Below are 18,886 nucleotides of genomic sequence, written 5' to 3'. Positions count from 1 at the left end.
CTGCTGCCTAAAACATTTGGGGTGGCAGACCACTTACAACCCAGCAATGCCCGTGACAGTTCTGTACATGATAGACTCATAGTGGTTGAACTTACCTTATCATGCCACTACCATGTCAGTGTTATGGATGCTGACTGTGCATGGCAACAGACAGGCCACAGCATCTCTAAAATAACTGCATCTCTAAAATCAACCAGTAAGATAGGTGAAATTAATAAGGTGACCAATCAGAGAAGCTTAAAGACAGTTGGCGGCTAGTTTACTAAAAGAATGAATAGAACAAAATGAACAGATCAGAATTAACAGAACAGAATGCATGGCCATTGGGTGGGATCTTTGAATATTTAACAAAATGTACATGCAATTGGACATTGAAAGTGGCCTAACTGAATTTGTTATATTTGTTATGGATTTCTTGTAGTATATTTACTATTACCTAATTGTTTAAATTGTAATTTTGCTTATTAGTAGTGTGTCGATGAATGGAGTCCCCATCCACTGAAGAAAACAACTGACTAATCTATAGTCATTAGACTGTTGGGTAAAGGTATTTGTCAGTTTTGTAAAGGTAGCCAGGTTTGCGGGTCAGTACAGACACTGATTTACTGCTGCTCGCTCACTTAATGACACGTTATTGGATCAAAGGCAAGGATTACGATGTTTAGCCTATGTAATAAAATGTTTTCCTAAGGTTCTTACTTAACTTTCTGTTTGTTTGTTTGAGTAGGCTTGGTTGCTGGTTTTGGTTGCTTTTCGCATTATTGTGAATTCATATGAGTTTAAGAGATTTATTTATTAACAGGATTTAACAAATATAGGGATATATTTGCTATTTTTATTAGGTGTTTGTATAATAAGAATAAATAAGTTATTTATGTTTCTGAACATTATCCATACTACTGAAGTAGTACATTATTTCTTTATGAAAATAATGCCGCAGAACATTTACAGTGAAACAACAGCTCAATAAGTTACAACTTTATGGGGGCGTGGTCTTGGGACAGAAGTGAAGTCGTGTGTCAGAGGCTCATTACTTCCTCAGATAGACTAATAAAAAAATGTTTAAAAGCAAAATTGTAAAATTGGTAGTGAACGACGTGAGATTCCCTACGTCCTTAGAACAACATGGATCAGACGCCATGGTTGGTATAATGCTGCAAATAAGTTTTTGTTTAACGCTGTTGTATTTTTGCAGATGTCGGTGACTGAAACAAAAATAATTTCGGTTTAAATACAGGCATTTTAGATACAGATGCAATACATATTTGGTTACTGCCAGTGGAGATAGTCCATGGAGCCCCATAACATATTACTAAACTGCTATTCAGTAAACTACAGTGACAGAAATGGTGTGCACGGCTGAGCACTGTCATGTGACTGTTTCACAGCACAGCGATCCAGACTATTCAGTAGCTTACGTGGTTGTTGAGACCGACGCTGATCTAAAAGGTTACGGACTGACTTTCACTGTGGGAAGAGGAACAGAAATCGGTAGGTTTCTTGAATCATGTTAATCACCAAGCGCATATGCGTTTGTCAGTGGACACCAAATGTACAAGCATTCTGGTAAACTCCGGTAGTGTATTGCACAGTCATCTAATATACGTTGGCTGTTGTAAGAATGTGCTACCTTGCGGTACAATATGGCATTTCTAATCGCGCTATCTCAAAGCACTTGTATAGGTAGAAAGTTAAAACTGACACCCTTTTGTGTTGGAATTTTAGAATTAACCCCCACCCGGCCTCATTCTCTGTGTAGTTGTATGTGCTGTAGAAGCCTTGTCCTCGTTAGTAATTGGAAAAACCCTGGAGGAGATTGTGACTGACTTTAGTGCCTTCTACAGACTTCTAACTAGTGATGGTCAAATGAGATGGGTGAGTAACCAAACACACTACAGATGGGTGAACACATTGACAGACCAAATATTCCTCAACTTTAATGTTGTTAACTGAATTATAGATTGGGCCAGAGAAAGGAGTCATCCATCTGGCAACTGCTGCCATTCTCAATGCTATCTGGGATATGTGGGCACGTGCAGAGAGCAAGGTGAAACCCAAAACAAATTTCCTCCTTAATGTTACGTCACTTCTGTGCATCATGTCTGAACAAAGTCCATTTTTTTTCCCTTTTGTACCGAAAATATAGAGAAATATTGCATGTAGACGTTATCCTCCTTAGTAAAGTTATGCAAGACTTAGTAAACATAGTAAAATAAGTTAGTAAACCTTATTTTAATATTTTTACAGCCGCTCTGGAAACTCCTGGTTGACATGGTAAGCTCATTTGACTATGTAACCAAATTGAGTCATCAATACACTGTGTCTTGTGTGGTAGGCAGCTTTATTGGTATAGAGAGTCATGAACAAATGTGTTTTTGTGTCCTCAGGACCCCAGGAAGCTCATTCGGTGTATAGATTTCAGATACATCACCGATGCTCTCACTGAGCAGGAAGCATTAGGTGAAGTGTGCCAATTAAATGATGTTTACCCAGAACTCTATCAGCTCTCTCTGTGTCTATCACTCTCTTCATCTCTCTTTGTCTGTCTCTCTCTCTCTCTCTCTCTCTGGCAACAGATATACTGGAGAAAGCCAAAGCAGGAAAAGAGGAGAGAGGTGGGAAGCTGATATTGTAATTTAGATGTAGATATACAGATAGCCAATAGAAGCTAGTCATCATGCACATCAATACTGTGGCAGGAATCACAGTACCATGTCACTGAAATGCAAGAGAATTATTCAAAGTGAGCTGCAGATATTTAGACAGTAATTGTAGTGGTACCAAAGTACATATATGTATTGAGAGATTCAAAAGTATAATAAATTGTCCAGAGAAAGAGGATGTTTACCTAATCCTTGTAGAGGAGCAGATGCTAAAGGAAGGCTATCCAGCCTACACCACATCTTGTGCCTGGCTTGGATATTCAGATGAACAGCTCTCACAGGTAGGGGTTTGTTTTTTTGCCCACTGCCTAATGAAGAATGAAGCAGATTAAAAAATGTGAGTCTATTATGATAAGGCAGATTGATTACACCGGGCAACAAAATTTATTGTCCCATCAGCTAAAATATATAGTGTTTGTAGTACTTTTTTAATGCTGTATTTTGATATTTTTAAAAGGTGTATCTGGAATGGTTTTTAAATGACAGATCAATACAATTTTGCAATAAGTATATATTTTTCAGAAATAAGGCTGTCATTACACTTAAAATATGTACAAACCTCATTCTGAAATATACAGTTGTTTGGCTTTTGCCTATATTTGGCCTCAGGAGCACCCTTCTTTAGTGCCCTGCAGTAGTTTTCAAAAAGAGGGGCTCCACTTTCCTTGGTACCTCTTTTCCATACTATACATAACCATGTGTTGTGTATGTGTAGCTGTGCTCTGCTGCACTGGCCGAAGGATGGACCAGGTTTAAAGTGAAGGTAGGAGCAGATTTACAGGATGACATTCGCAGATGCAGCCTCATCCGGAAGATGATTGGCCCAGAGAACACGCTGGTACTTATATTGGTGGTACTGGTACTTACACACTGGACCAAACTTTGGTTCCTTTCATTGCAGCAATTTCTGTGATTGAGATGAAATAATTTAATGACCTTTGACATCACTACTCTTAGATGATTGACGCCAACCAGCGCTGGAATGTTGGTGAGGCAGTTTCCTGGATAACCACACTGGCAGAGTTCCGCCCGCTATGGATCGAGGAGCCCACTTCTCCCGATGACATTCTTGGACATGCTGCTATCTCAAAGGTAATCAGGGAGTGTGTCAGCATTATGGGTTTTGCCCATAGGGTTGCAGTTATAGCTTCTGTTGTTCTAAGTACTCTGTTACATTTTGTCGAGTATTGTTTGTTATTGCACTTATTGTCTAAGAGACACTTCTAGGCATCACCTATATTTGAACAGCATTCTAGTTCAATGGTATATTGAACTCTAACCTACTGTACTGGCTAGGACACATTCTATGAGTAAATGACAGAACTTTTATAAGTCACTCTGGATAAGTGTCTGCCAAATGCCATAAATGATGTGGACAGTCTTTATCTTTCTTTCAGGCTCTTGTGCCTCTGGGTATTGGAGTTGCCACAGGAGAACAGGTGAGCCTGTATGCTTTAACCCTTGTATTCTGAAATATGAAGTTCAGTGAGGGTGACTGACAGTATATGTGTGTGTGTGTGTGTGTCAGTGCCATAACAGGGTGATGTTTAAGCAGTTTCTGCAGGCCTCAGCTCTACAGTTTGTTCAGATCGACAGCTGTCGTGTGGGCAGTGTCAATGAGAACCTTGCCATTTTGCTAATGGCTGCCAAGTTCAAGGGTGAGATCTGTGTTTGTGTGTGTGTGTGTGTGCGCTTTGAAGTTTGTAGTAAACTATGGCTAACTACATATTCTTACTGGGAACATGACTTAGTTGGGTTTTGGTTGCTAAGAGACTGTATGTGTATGTTTGCACATTTGTATGGGTCTGCAGTTCCGGTGTGTCCTCATGCTGGTGGTGTAGGACTTTGTGAGCTTGTTCAGCACCTCATTCTGTTTGACTACATCTCATTGTCTGCCAGCCTGAACAACAGGTCAGGATATAGGCCATTTGTTTTTGCTTTCCTGATGAGCCTTTTAAGATAACAGTGCTTTCTATGAGTAATATGTTAAAATATTGCCCCTCTTAGTCCTCGAAGTGTAACATTTTTACTGTGCCATGCCTTATTGTCTTTATATCTAGATCTGTAGTTACAGTACTACTTTAGTAATTCTTGAATGTGGTTTTAATTGGGTATCGTCTTGTACGTTGTAGGTAGGAAATTAAGTGTATTACATTTAATTTCTAATGCAAGTAATGTTCTGTGTGCTAGGATGTGCGAATATGTGGACCACCTACATGAGCACTTCAGAAGCCCCACAGTAATCAAGAATGCCCATTACATGCCTCCTACGGTAAGTCTTCAGAACAATATACATGGGGTTAGACATCAGTTAAAGGCCTGCAACAAGCCATCTGTTAATGGAGTCTTGTGACATGTTTTAAAAGGAGCATTTGCAACAGCTGCCAGTTATTTTGTAAGAAAAAGTCTTGCAACTACATTTACTGGCCACTTTAGGTCTCCAGATGTTCTCGCCCCCTTGTGACCATGCACAACTGCACAATGTTATCAGCAACCTTATACCGTGTTCATCATAGGTCATTTTCAAAAACACTGCAGACCAGATATTAGTTGAGTGGTGGATATTTCTTACCACAGTTAAACTAAACCAAAATATACATACAAATCAACCATTTTAACAACCACATTAAAAAAATTCACTACATAATGTCCACAGTGAGGTGCACAGCATTCTGGGAGTCACTTTCCCATTGGTCCTAGATCCAGGGTCAATTGCCACAATTGTTTATTGTACTGCATTATTACATTAAAAGGGGAAGTTATAAAAAAATACATTTATTGCAGCACTTTAATGACTAAGCATTATGGTCATCTTTATATCTTTTTATGGAATATGAAATCAGTGTATAGTTGTATAGTTTGCAGGGCTACATAGTTTAGAATTGATGGCTGCTTTTATTTCTGCCAACCACCAGGTGCAACTGTTCTGTTGGCTGTCAATGCTCTGGATTCATGAACTTAAGTGCTTAAAGACAGCTGTGAATGACTGAGGCGGTTTTTTTAAACGTGTTCATTTGCAAGCAAATCTTGCCTCATCTAGTACTACACAGAAAGCAAACACCAAGACGCACATTGTGTCACTTATTCATAATAAAAGTGACAGATTACATTTTGGAAAAAATGCATAATGCCAAAAGCAGTCTGGAATTTGTATTGATCGCAGTGGGTGAACATATTGTCCAGAATTGAGCATTATATGTTAATCATAGGTTAGGTTGACTATGGAAATGTAGCGTTGTATTCTATTATTTCATTTTTATTTCAGGAGTTTGTCATATGCACTGTTTAAACAGTTACACTGCACATTTAAATTCTTCCTTTGCATATCTTCCATACCTTTCTAGTAAGAAAGTCTAGGAAACTAAACCACAAACTATATATACAACAAACTATAAATAAAGTTAAACATTAAGGCACCTAAACAGAGTTAAATAGTTACAGTTGTTAGAGCATATTATGCAAAGAGGCAAGGAACAGCAGTTGTAAAGTTTAATACTGCAATGTATTATTGTAAAACAGTGATTGGTAGCAGCTACGAATGTGGCGTTGTGTAAAGAGTTCAATGAGTGAGGAATGAAGATTGCAGTTCAGTGAGTAGTGTGTGAGCCTCAGAATTCAAGTTCTTAGGGGATATCTTAAATCTGATGCATGCAGCTACTGGAAGCCAATGAAGGGAGCGCAGCAGCGGAGCAACTTGTGAACTTTGGAAGATTGAAGACTGATCGTACTGCTGCATTCTGGACAAGTTGTAGAGATCTGATGGCACTTAGAGGAAGACCAGCAAGTACCAAGCTGCAGTAGTCTATCTTTGATATCACAAGAGACTGCACAAGCACGTGGGGAGCTTCCTGCGAGAGAAAGGGCCAAATTCTTTATATGTAAGGAGACATTTGCAAGACCGGATTAGATTTGAAACATGAGTTGTGAACGAAAACTGGTTGTCCAAAGTTATGCCCAGGTTACGGGCAGCTTCGGATGGTGATACAAGGGAGTTCTCAAAGGACACTGAGAGGTCATGGTAAAGGTTGCAAGTACCTGGGATGTACAGAAGCTCGGGTTAGGCTTTTACTGGGGTTAGGCTTCAAGTGGTGGGCTGTTATCCATGATGCAGTGTCAGTCTAGCATGCTGAGATATGTCTGGAGACCTGCATGTCAGAGGGATGGAAAAGAAAGAAATAATTGAATGTCATCAGCATAGCAGTGATAGGAGAAAGCAAGATAAGATATTACATCACCTAAAGAATGAGCATACGAAGAGAAGAGAAGAGAAGAGGGCCTAATACTGGAACACCGATGGAGAATCTACATGGTTTGGATGTGGATCCTCTCCATGTCACCTGATAGGACTGAAACCATGTCCATGCAGAGTCAGTTACACCAAGCCTGGAGAGAACAGAGAGAAGAATGTTGTGGTTTACTGTGTCAAAGGCTGCCAAAAGGTCTAGAAGAGTCAAAACAGATGACAGTTTGGCAGCTTTAGCAGCATGAAGTTTCTCCATCACTGATATGAGGGCTGTTTCTGTAGAATGTGCCGGTTTGTAGCCAGACTGATTGGGATCATGCAGCTGGTTCTGGGTGAGGAACAGAGACGATTGTAAACTGCTCATTCAAGGGCTTTTGAGGGGAAAGAGAGAAGTGAGACCAGTCTGTAATTGGTAATATTGGAGCTGTCAAGTGTGGCCTTCTTGAGGATTGTTACCACCCTGGCAGTTTTGAATGCAGTTGGTACATAACCAAAAGATAAGAAGTTGTTGACATTTGCGGTGGCTTGGTGGTTAGCATAGTTGCCTCTCAGTGTTAAGGTCTCAGGTTTGTGTCCCTGTCTGGGTGAAGCTTCCATGATCTCCCTATTTCTGTGTGAGATTCCTCTGGGGTCTCTGATTTTCTCCAACAGTCCAAAAACATGGAGGTTATGGAAAAAAAAAGTGTCCTGGTATGTGTGAATAACTGTATGCATGCATGCCCAGTGATGCATGTTGTTTTGTTATCCTCTCCTCTTCCTGGATGTAGTCTCCCAGGGGATTGGTGGTTCCTGGTTGAGAATATGTTGTAATTTGCTACTGCTTCTCACTGGAGTGTTGACAGGATGTAAAAGCGTTGTGCAGTGTGTTGATTGTGCAAAGTGTCTTTAGATACTGAGAAAGGTGCTATACAGCTTCATATCCTATCACAGACACTACAAATGACTTATTTGATAATTAAGAAGAAAAATACTTTAGTGCTGTCCCAGAAATTCCAGACAACTGTTTTAATCTAATAACATACCAGTGGTTCGGCCAGTTATGCCAGATATCTAGTTAGCCAGCTGGTCTGACTAATCGGTTGCTGTAACGGTGAGCGGTAAGGAGGCGGACACGAGCAGAGAAGAGCGAGATTTATTAGGGGGCAAATCCAGATTCAGAGTTCTTATAATGGTCCAGGGTCATTGAGCCAATGTGGAGAGTATGAGGATACATGATAAACAAACAAAACCACACGAAGACAAACAGGGGAAGCAGGCTATAACAGAGGCTAGCATACACGAACAACTAGGAATAACAACCAAGGACTAGAGTATTACATACAAAGGCTGGACTTAACACACGGGCTTTGGTTCACAAAAATCTGCTCTGCTTGCATACATACATTCCTACATTCATTAAGACATTCAATGACCAGCCAGAACACAAGGAATCAGACTAATCAGGGTTTAAATACATGAACTTAAGACTAGAAATGAGGAGCAGGTGTGGAAAACCAAAGAAGGGGTGGAGAAAACGAAACTATGGAATGGAACTAAAATACACAAGACAGGGAAACCATGGAAGCGAGGAGGTAAAAAAGAAAGTGGAGGTCCTTTAGGTTGGCAAATTATTACTGGACACTAAAGAGGGATGTTAAGAGGGATTGTATATATTTTAAGTGTAATAACATATATATCATGTAAAATTCACTTAAAAACCATTCCTGAGAAATAGCTTTAAATTTTAATTCAGTATAAAAAGAACTATGAGGACCTCATATTTGTTTGTGGGATACACACACACACACACACACTGTTGCCTTGTGTTATTAAATTAGTTCCAATGAACTACTTGAGTAGTATTTTTAAAGATACTTTTTTACTTAATAATTTAAATGGCTACTTTAAAATAATAATTACTCAAGTAGAATTTAAAGTAACAGTACTTTTACTTGAGTAGTTTTTGGCTGCTTTACCTATCTCTGACTATACTTCAGAGTGGGCTCACTCATTTGAGGGTTCGAAACGGAGAGGCAAAGCTTGTAATTAGAGGCAACGGCCCTCCTTGCTAAGAACTGCCACTGAATTTAGAAATAAAGTATAATGACATATTTATTTTTTTTGCACTAATGTATTATATTTGTATCCTACTATGTCGCTTGAGTAAGCATACTATTATAGTTCTAATGGTTACAAAAACAAGTTAATTATGTAAATTGTTTATGCAATGGGAAATAACATTTTGATACTGTTAGGCCACAGGGGGATGGGGTAAAGATAGTATTTGGATTTGGAGGGAACGATGCTACGTAACTACGTAACGTAGGTATGGGGGGACAGAAGTTCATCTCTGTTTACACAACAGTATTATTACTGGGTTGAGACAAACAAGTCTTGTGGTTAGAAACTGCAGTTTAATTCAATCCTTGAATAAGTCTTTCAGGCATGATACAGTTGTGGTCAAAATAATATTCCAAAATCAAACAGTTTATGGTAGAAATATTACTTTAGTGATTCATACAAAATATTAGTGATTCATAGAAAAGCTAAATATTCAAGCATTTTTCAGTTTATACAGTAAATGTTTGAGTTTGTAAAGAAAAATGCAGACACTGGTATTTTTTTAACATGCCAATATTCTCTTTTCTTCACTTTCTGTAAAGTAATACATTTGATTAATTTTAATTCATGTTTTGATTTGGAGTAGAATGTGCAGTGGTGTTAATGCATTTGTGTGTATGAAAATAAAAGCTACTATAAGAATTTTGAGCTTTACTAACATTTTAAAAACACACTGCTATAATTTTGAACACAAATGTAAGTCAATAAAAAAAGCTCATGAAACTGCCTTTGTGTATTCAGGTCTTACAATAAGCAGCACATGTCTGGCTGTGTTATGCCTCCCTTCAGGATCCTGGATTCTCCTGCGAGATGCTGGATGAGTCTGTTCAGAAGTATGGGTTTCCTCATGGAGATGTTTGGAGATCCATTCTGAAGCAGAAAGGGTCTCAAGACAACTTCTCAGAGTAAGAGTAACTGTTGCTTAACCAGACATTTCGTCGAACAGTGAAGTTTTCTTTCTTTCCCTCTTTAATATATAAATCAGATTACAGTGAAGTTGTAATAGTCTTTAAGACTCTTGCTTTATTTCAAAACCATTTGAAAGAGTCTATAATAAATGAAATCAAGGAACGTTCAGGTTTTTCCAAGTTGGTATGATTTTTATTTCTTCCTATTTTACACAAAATACATTTCACACAACAATAGATTATAATATTGACAATATTCCACCTGACTTCTGATTGAAAAATATTTTAACCTCAGGTATTTTTCTAAAGCTGCAGTAAAATTGAGAATTATAGAATATTTAAATATCAGAAGCCTGTTACTTTATCCACTGAAACCACGCGGCAGTGTTGTTTAAACAGCCATTTGCATCTTGATTGTGGGGTAAGGATTATAGTCACATATCTCAAAATGCTCAGCTTTGAAATCATCGATACGATCCACAGTGCCACATATCTTCAGTTTCGGGAAAGGGCGAGGCTCTCTCTGAAGCTATGACAAACAAGAATGTAAATTAACAGATACACACCTACATACCCACAGCCCATTTCCTCAATAGAAAAAAAACACACCTGTTCCTTTAGAGGCTCAATGTGATTGAGGTAGATGTGGGCATCACCAAGAGTATGGACAAAATCACCAGGCTGCAGAGAATGAGAGAAAAAAAAGAAGTCATGAACAAATGTAGGCCACACCCAGGCAGCAGGGTTAAAACGGTACTCATGATTGTGTGATGGAACGTGCCGCCATTTTAGCTTGTCTTGTAATGAGAAACAAAAAACTGCACATGGAATTCTTAAAGTGCGAGTAATGTCAAAGCTGATATTCCTGAAACCTCTATAATATTAACTAAGGTAAGATAAGGTGCTGTGTTTCCAATACATTGAGTGTACCATAAAGGTGCCAGAGAATGGGATACTGTATTTACCTTGGCATAGTTGAATAAGGAGAGTTCAGTACATGAGATTTACATGAACCTCAAACACTGTTGTCTCCCCCTTCAATACAAATTTTACATACAACAGCCCACATTCTGGCACAGGCAATGTAAACATGGAATGGCTCAGCCAAAACCTCAGTAGTTCTCCCGTTATTGTGACAAAGCAACGACAACAAAGCAACAACATAAATGGCAGACCAAGTACAGGCTGTGAAGGAGGTATCAGCACTTTTCATACCCTTCCCAAGGAACCAAAGTGTCAGTGAGCCTAGTTCATTTCTAACAGGATCCTGGACAACTTTAGTTCAGTTATTGGTTTGCGCTGCCCATTTGACTCCGGACAGTGTCTCAAACCTTGGACAATGTTGAGCAGGCTTCGCTCAGTGTTTGACACCTGAGAGGGGCAGTTCCCACTTGGTCTCACAACCCCAACCTGTAAGTAGCCACGTTGTGTGATTTTATTCACTTGTCAGGTGAAACCAGATCATCTTAAATTGAATCTTTCATAGTGAGCTACCAACCTTTTGTTGCTGAGATCGAAAGCATGTAGCTAGTGTAGGTAACATTGGCTACTAGCAAGCTCCAAGTAACCAGCATCACCAACTAAATAGTATGATGACCTATCTTATTTACATGGGAGTTCATTTGATTTTCCTGCTCGTCTCCAAACCAAGCAATTTTTGTCCTGGCTCCCCCTTGCTGTAGCATGTGTGTTGTACCTCATCCATGTGTGTTGTACCTCATCAATGTCTAGTTGTGACAGCAGTTGCCACTTGCTGATGTTGGGTTTTAAAGCATCTGTAGTTCCCACATCCTCTGAGTATAACCTCTCACACTGGGGTTTCTTGTGTAGTAGCATTCCAACAGTCCTCTATTCTGCATTCATCCATGAGTGTCTTGTATTTCTTCCAGTAGCCCAGTTTTCATCAGATTGCCCTGGTTCCCCCAGCATCTGCCAGGGACCTTGTTGAATTAGGCAATATCCAGCCACACTGTGATAGACCTAGCTGTGTGGCATGCTCCTGCTGGAAAAATAATCCTCAAAGTATGGGACGTTGTTAGATCAAAAGTAAGCAATTTTTCTTCCAGGATTATTAATCTTGACTCGATGGCTTGACTCGTGTCTCCTTCACAAAAGACAAATCTGCACAATACCAGCCTTGTTGAAGCACCTCAGAACATTACCATTGCTCCACCAAACACAGTGTAAAACACTGTGGCTCTCTAGGTCTTCATCTAACCATTAGTCGAATAGGAGTTGGGCTTAACCCACTGAAGTCTCAGGGCTTTCTCTATTTTTGCCTATTTTCTTAAATTTACTTTAATAGACAAACAGGAAAATATAACTATTAATATGTCCATAAAGATAAAAATATGAGGTGAAATTTTAGAAAATGTATCATTTCATGTGAAAACACATTTACTCTTGTTAACCAACTTGTGCTTCATTCACAAAAGCAGTGAAATATAGCAAGCAATATAGAAATGTGTTATAAATATCTAAAATTACATTTTGTACAATTGTTTACTGTAAAAAGTGTGGTCCGGCTCTCACTGTAAAGCAGAGACAGAGGCGCTCAGAGTAAGGCAAATGCTGCTTTATTAGAGAACACTGGAATTCGACAGAAGTAATCCAAAGTATAAGCCAAGGTCGTAATTCCAAAAAAGCAGTCCACAAAGCAACCAAACAGACAGGGAACAGGCAAAGAGGGTAATCAAAAAGAACAAGTGAAAATCCAATTAGAAAAAGCAGGAAACCAGGAAGAAACACAGAGGCATTGCCATGGGAACCATGATGCCAGGGAGGGGCAAACATGACACTCACCGAGTGTTAGAGGAACTTAAATAAAATGTGACTGAACAATGACTTTTAAGCTTCATGTGTGCAAGTGAAAAATGAGCAAACTAACCGAAAAATGGCAAAAAAGCAGAAATGTCTAAGCTGCACAGAACAGTGTTCATTCAGTATTCAAAACATATCCATTCATCTATACTATACGAGCATGCTTTCACAGATAAACTCCAATGGGAAGCGAGGCAGGATGCAGAGGCAAGCCGTGGTTCACATGACAGACATTTATTGACACTATGACTAACTGAAAACATGGCAAACAACACTACACTGACAGACTACCGTACAACAACTAGCAAACCACAGTAAGAAGAGTTTTACACAACTAAGCCTGTAGAACGTCGGCTCAAACACCGACAACAAACAACAACAAAAAAAATGGTTTAAATGTGTGTGCTAATAAGGAACATAACTATAGACAGGTCTAATGAACATGGTAGGGGCATGGCACTAGACAGACAGACACATGGACGCACGCACAGGAACACGGACACAGGGAGGAGCCTAGGAGAAAGAGGCTGTGCTGTGACGAACTTTAACAGAGTAAATTTTTACTACTGGGTGGTCAATTTTGACAAAATTCATGACTATTGAATTAGAAGTCAATTTCATGAATTTGTAAAGAAGCAGCAATTAGCTTCCTAGCTAGCTAGTAGCAGACATAAATGATAAATGTGACTGTTTCTATCCAAGTCCACCATTATAGTGATATTGTAAAATAACATTCATTTAGCCATCGATCTTTTATTTTCGGAATCTTCTTCATCAAAGGAATCAAACCTCTCAGGCTCTAAAGCCGTTATCTTAGTCACTACTTTCAGCAGCTGTAAACGTTTTGCACATTTTACCTAGTTAGCTAGATTTCAATTGAACAAGGAAAGAAATGTTTCTGACATAAAGGGTAAATCCTTAATGATCTTATGATTGTTTATTGGTTAGTTTCATACAGATTGGCTCACAAATTCATCAAATCACAATGATTAGATGGATCAGACCCGAGTGACACACAAACATACGAATCACACAGTCTAAGGCAAATAACGTTCATCTTATCTTAACCTATATTCTAACCTCTCATAGGCCTACTATTGACAAAATTGATAGGGCATATTCTACAGATTCAGGAAATGTTTGAAATATATTTCAACACTCTTACTGGAAAGATATTAATAAAAACTTTGCAAAACATTGAAGCTGATGCACGTGTCACGACCATGCATCAAGTTAAAACTGGACTCAAGCTGTACAGAAGATGATTACTCCAGTTCTGTACGGTCCAATCCTTATGTCCCAAACCTCAGCCAGGTTCTTCTTTGCTTCTCATTGATGAAGGGCTTTTTTCTAGCCTTGCAGAACTTCAGCCCTGCCCCTAGGAGCCTGGTTTGAGCCATCCTCACCATGCACTTCAGCCCAGCTGCTGTTAGTCATTCTTTTGTAGGTCACATGATGTCATCTTGTGGCGAAAGTGACATTCTGAGTGACATTCCATTTAGTTGATGGTCATCATGGTCAGTGGAGAGTCATTTTTGACGAAGTTGGGAAGTAGCTTTGTTGCCCCAGTGTCTGCTGCTTAATGTTGTTCTTATGAATTGCTGTCTCTCAAATTTTAAGAACAGAAACAACTTGATACTCTTGATACAACTTGTCTCAGACAGACGTCCTTCATCAGCTGAGCAAGCAAATGAGATGCACTCCCTGTTTCTGTGGAAACCTTGTGTTTACTACAATTTTGGCTTTCTCTACATCTTCACTAGATGACACTGCAGTCACTCACCTGGAATCATCTTCAGTGATATACGCGTGCGTGTTATAATGCAGTATAACTTGTGATACATAAAATTGATCAGAAACTGTTATAGTGCATTACAATAATACTATGTCTAGTGCTCTTATGTACAATTGTTATACTTCTTCATAAAACCTCCAGTTTTTATAAAGTCATATACTCTTGCTACATAAGGCATTGAACACATAGCTATAAATAATGAGTAATTATACAGGCTTATGACAGGCATTATAAAGCATTATATATGCCATATAATGCATTATAAATACAGGATTCATTAGAAGTTTTGCCAAAATATTATGTTAATTGCTAAAAGTGGGAGGTGGTTAGAGTTCCTTGTAATATCAGGGTTAATGTATATTGTGACTGGTTCCAAAAAAGTATGTTTAATAACTGCAAACTACTTTAGGGAGATGGATCATAAAAGTACAAATGTATATAATAAAAACAGGATGTCAAAAATAGATATTGAATTATGCCAAAATATGAGAAAGGAATACAAAAATGGCAGTCAAAAGGGGCCATTATATATACAGATATATTCTGAGGCTCATGTGCATTTTACCTTGAGCCCTGTGACGTGGGCAATCATGTACGTCAGCAAGGCGTAGCTAGCAATGTTGAATGGCACACCCAGACCAATGTCTCCTGAACGCTGGTATAACTGGCATGACAACTCGCCCTCTGAGATGTAGAACTGACACAAAGCATGGCAAGGGGGCAGGGCCATCAGGGGCAAATCTGAAAAGAAGGAAGAAAGTTCATTTTCAAATACCCTCTGCCCTGATCACACCATGGGGAAAGTAGACTGCTTGCATAGATGAAGACAGGATTGTCTGTCAGTTGTTACACTCACCATGTGTAGAATTCATGTATTGTATTGAGTTTGTGTGCATTGCGCATGTTTTCCCCAGTACCTTTAGGATTCCAAGCACACATAATGATCCTCCTGTCCTCTGGATTTGTCTTGATGGTGTCAATGACCTTCTGCAATTGGTCAACGCCCTGCCCAGTATAATCTGTCAATGAGATGGGTCAATCACAACTAACAAACATGCAGACATGTTCAAGAAGTGATGGCAGTGTTGTGCAATATTGCCTCTTGTTGGAAGAAGCTGTGCTAAAAGGCAAGAGTTCAAACAGTGAATGTGCATGTAATTTCTTTACACCAGGCATGGTGTCTGGGCTGCACAATTTGTAGATTTTATAAATAATGAATTCCCATGGACATTTAAGAACACGGTATGCTGTGCAGGGTCACATGCAGAGCCTGGACTTAAATTGTTTATTCCCAATTGATGAACTCTAGGTTTTTTTGTAGTGTTCAACAGAGGGTTTCTACATAGATCACGCTTACCAGCATGCATGTCACTGTACTCAGCACCAAAGTGTCTCCACTGGAAACCATACACTGGGCCCAAGTCTCCCTCCTCACGCTCTGTGAACCCATTCTTGTCAAGGAAATCTCGTGAGCCATTCGCATCCCAAATCTTCACACCTTTTTTCGAAAGCTCTTTGGCATTTGTTGAACCCTGTAAGTAATATCACCAGTGTCAGAGGGCAGTCACCCAGATTTTATCAACAATTCAATAGCTACACTGCAGGGACTGGTACAATACTGATTGCGCATTCAACGCTAAAATATATATGCTTGTCAGAAAAACACCATTCCAGCCATGTACACTAAATAAAATTTAGGCCTGCTCCCACTCCAACAGCTGGTACATTGCTGCTATTTATTGATGGTTAGGATTTATAAATATCACTGTAATCCAGTCTGTGTCCCATCCTCCTGGACTAGTCTCACTTGAGACATACTACATGCCACTAATTACGTCAATGTTTTCATTGTTGCTCATGCATGTTGCAGAAGCATGCAACTTAATTATAGGTTAACCTCTAATTCTAAGTAATGACTACTATAGTCTGAATCCACTGCATTTCCAACAATGGAAGGTTTTTTTTTTGTACATCTTAAATAAATATTTATTATTAGTTGTGGTTAAAATGAATATAAATCTAAATATCCATTTGGGCACAAAAAAAAGCACACCCAGTACAACTGATCAATTGACTGAAGACACACCAAGAATTAAAATAAAGGGAATCAGATTGGAACAAATGCTTGCAGCCCTTCCCAGATAAGGTTCCCCACCGCTGTTGTTCAAAGACTCATTCCAAAGTTTGTAAAATGTGTGCATGATTCAGAGGGCATAGCAGCATCCAGAGCTACTACTTGTTGGAGTATGGGGCTAAAATTTGTTTCTTATTCAAAATTCCTATTCTATTTTAAATAATGCTGCAGGTATGATCTTTCACCTCTAGAAGGTGCAATTACTGTGAGCTGATAAAAAAAAATCCTACTTGTACAAACTAAACTAATGATCATATATATTTATTGATTATATTATTACATGGATTTTTTTTTGACAAAATTAGTAATTAAAATAAAAAGGTGTTCTGATCCATGTGCTAATTATTAAAACGTAGCACTATATGACACTGGCACATTGGCAGTAGTGCACATTCAGCACACAGGTAAAATAATTAAACAAACAAGATGCACAAATTCCAAAGAGGAGTGAAAAAGCACTAATCATATTAGGGGAGGCAAATCCACAAGATAAAAAGCATTCCCCTGTATGGAAATCTTATTTTAAAATCTGGCCAACATGATTTAATACCTCAAAACTACCCACCAATATACTTGCATTTTTGTGTCTTGTCAGCCATTAATGTCTTTATTATAAAGTGTGAAAGATCTGAGTTTGCATAGACAGACCATTCAGTCCATTTCTTTCTTTCGGAGGAACAGTATGGAAACACTCAGTTGTGCATCGCTGGGCCATGGAATAATTTTGAAAAAAGAAGAAAAGTTTTTAAGACTAATTAAAACAGATATGTTTAATTTTAAGACTAAAACCAAGTTTCCTTTTCAGGAGGATACCCATTCAATTCTGTGCACTATTTCTCAAAATTCTAGATTGCCATGTAGTTCTAAGTTACTGTATCATTATTGGACTAAAACTAAGTTTTACTTAAGACTTGTTCTCTCATGGTGATTTGCCATTTATCCAGTCCGACTTTCAAAATCCCTCTGCAATTTTATTTCTTGTTTTTGTCTAGGATCTATTGCTCATGGTACCATTTTGCCAGGCAGATTTGAGGTATTAAATATGAATAATGTTTCTGCCACGGCATAGCCCCCTCCTCACAGACGCCTCCCTGTCTGTGTGAGTGTGTGTTCGTATGCATGGCCATGCCCTTCCCATGTATCACACCTGTTCATAGTTTTACATTGTTGCCGTGTATGTATATAAAGTCCTGTTGGTGTTTGACCCCACATAAGCTGTGTGCTTCATGGTGCTCACTTTGTTACATGTGCTAAATGTCTGTGTACGTGTGCAACATGGTTGGTCTCTGCATCCTGCCTTGCCTCCCTTGTCACAGACTTCAGCATCTCATTGGGGTTTCTTCTCATTTATTTCTGTGAGCACTGTTGTTCAATGTGCCACTGTTCACAATACTATACGATGATAAATTTGACTTATTTACACATTAAAATAACATTTAAATTAATTTAAATGGAACATAAGTGTTACAAATAGGCTTATAAAAAATATTTGTTGGGTAACCATAATTAACTAGCTGGCTAGCTACTTACCTTTATGAACCACAGCAGCTCCTCCAAAATACCTTTCCAGAAAACCCTCTTCGTTGTTAGCAAAGGAAACTGATCTGAAAAAGGTTACAAAAAATAATTGTGTTAGAACCAACACATTAAAAAGAGCTACATGAAGATGAAATTGTCCACAGCCCACCCATGAGCTGGTTTTATAACCATTAGAACCCCATGTTTACTCATGATACAGCACTCAAATATACAGGAACACTTTCTTTACAAATACATTAGAATTTTCTCACTATTTCTGAAAAAGACATGTAGTTCTTAAACACTAGCTCAAACCTGCACTCCTGCATCAAATGTATGTAAGCAATGTGTGTGCCGCCAACACTGAAAACGCATTTAACTGATGATAGAATACTAGATATAGTCATATAATCTTTGGAAATATATAATTTAATGCTCAACGACATGCATTACGTCCAGGAATGACTTTTGGCATTATTCATTTTTTCCAACAAGATTTGATGGCGTTTTCATTTTGACAGCAGTGTGAACAGCAAAAGCCACAATGAATCTGTCATTTTCAATTCTCGATTTTCAGTTTCACTTGCACATTTGGGAGTGAATCTGATACGTATCCGATAAGCGGCAAAGCCATTAATGGTGCATTTATGCTGGTATGGAGCAAAGACAGATGTGAACGCATACCTCCTCTTCAGATGGCCACAT

General features: G+C 38.7%; 2 protein-coding genes across 4 annotated transcripts in view; one reads left to right on the top strand and one right to left on the bottom strand.

The window, feature by feature from the left end:
- The first annotated feature begins 995 nt into the window (after positions 1-995).
- enosf1 (enolase superfamily member 1) lies at positions 996-10,081 on the top strand. 3 transcript variants are annotated; one of them, XM_027013155.2, is made up of 15 exons: positions 996-1,142; positions 1,389-1,491; positions 1,760-1,875; positions 1,961-2,047; positions 2,248-2,274; positions 2,388-2,460; positions 2,577-2,615; positions 2,862-2,944; positions 3,379-3,501; positions 3,621-3,755; positions 4,061-4,102; positions 4,192-4,321; positions 4,475-4,574; positions 4,854-4,935; positions 9,796-10,081. In XM_027013155.2, exons 1-15 carry the CDS (start codon positions 1,059-1,061, stop codon positions 9,913-9,915), a joined length of 1,344 nt encoding a protein of 447 aa, XP_026868956.2. In that variant the 5' UTR covers positions 996-1,058; the 3' UTR covers positions 9,916-10,081. The 3 variants fall into 3 exon arrangements, with proteins under 3 accessions (XP_026868956.2, XP_026868955.2, XP_026868954.2); XM_027013154.2 differs by having other exon boundaries at positions 3,379-3,516; XM_027013153.2 differs by having other exon boundaries at positions 3,379-3,522.
- tyms (thymidylate synthetase) overlaps positions 10,080-18,886 on the bottom strand; it is a 21,611-nt gene continuing 12,804 nt past the window's right edge. The window contains exons 2-7 of the mRNA XM_035519872.1: positions 18,194-18,267; positions 15,887-16,061; positions 15,447-15,548; positions 15,095-15,270; positions 10,524-10,595; positions 10,080-10,443 (exon numbers count right to left, since the gene is read on the bottom strand). Of these exons, the coding sequence (XP_035375765.1) occupies positions 10,306-10,443; positions 10,524-10,595; positions 15,095-15,270; positions 15,447-15,548; positions 15,887-16,061; positions 18,194-18,267 (737 nt within the window). The 3' untranslated portion in view covers positions 10,080-10,305. The remainder of the gene's footprint in view (positions 10,444-10,523; positions 10,596-15,094; positions 15,271-15,446; positions 15,549-15,886; positions 16,062-18,193; positions 18,268-18,886) is intronic.

The sequence above is a fragment of the Electrophorus electricus genome, chromosome 19, assembly GCF_013358815.1.
Source record: "Electrophorus electricus isolate fEleEle1 chromosome 19, fEleEle1.pri, whole genome shotgun sequence".
NCBI classification, from domain to species: Eukaryota; Metazoa; Chordata; class Actinopteri; order Gymnotiformes; family Gymnotidae; genus Electrophorus; species Electrophorus electricus.
The sequence above is the reverse complement of the archived record's forward strand: the minus strand, read 5'-3'. Positions and strand labels throughout refer to the sequence as shown.

Excerpts from the sequence above, each read along its gene's own strand:
- enosf1 (XM_027013153.2), top strand. The coding sequence starts at position 1,059 with ATGTTTAAAAGCAAAATTGTAAAATTGGTAGTGAACGACGTGAGATTC. Across the intron at positions 2,461-2,576 it reads CACTGAGCAGGAAGCATTAG|ATATACTGGAGAAAGCCAAA; the intron begins GTGAAGTGTGCC and ends CTCTGGCAACAG. Across the intron at positions 4,322-4,474 it reads AATGGCTGCCAAGTTCAAGG|TTCCGGTGTGTCCTCATGCT; the intron begins GTGAGATCTGTG and ends ATGGGTCTGCAG.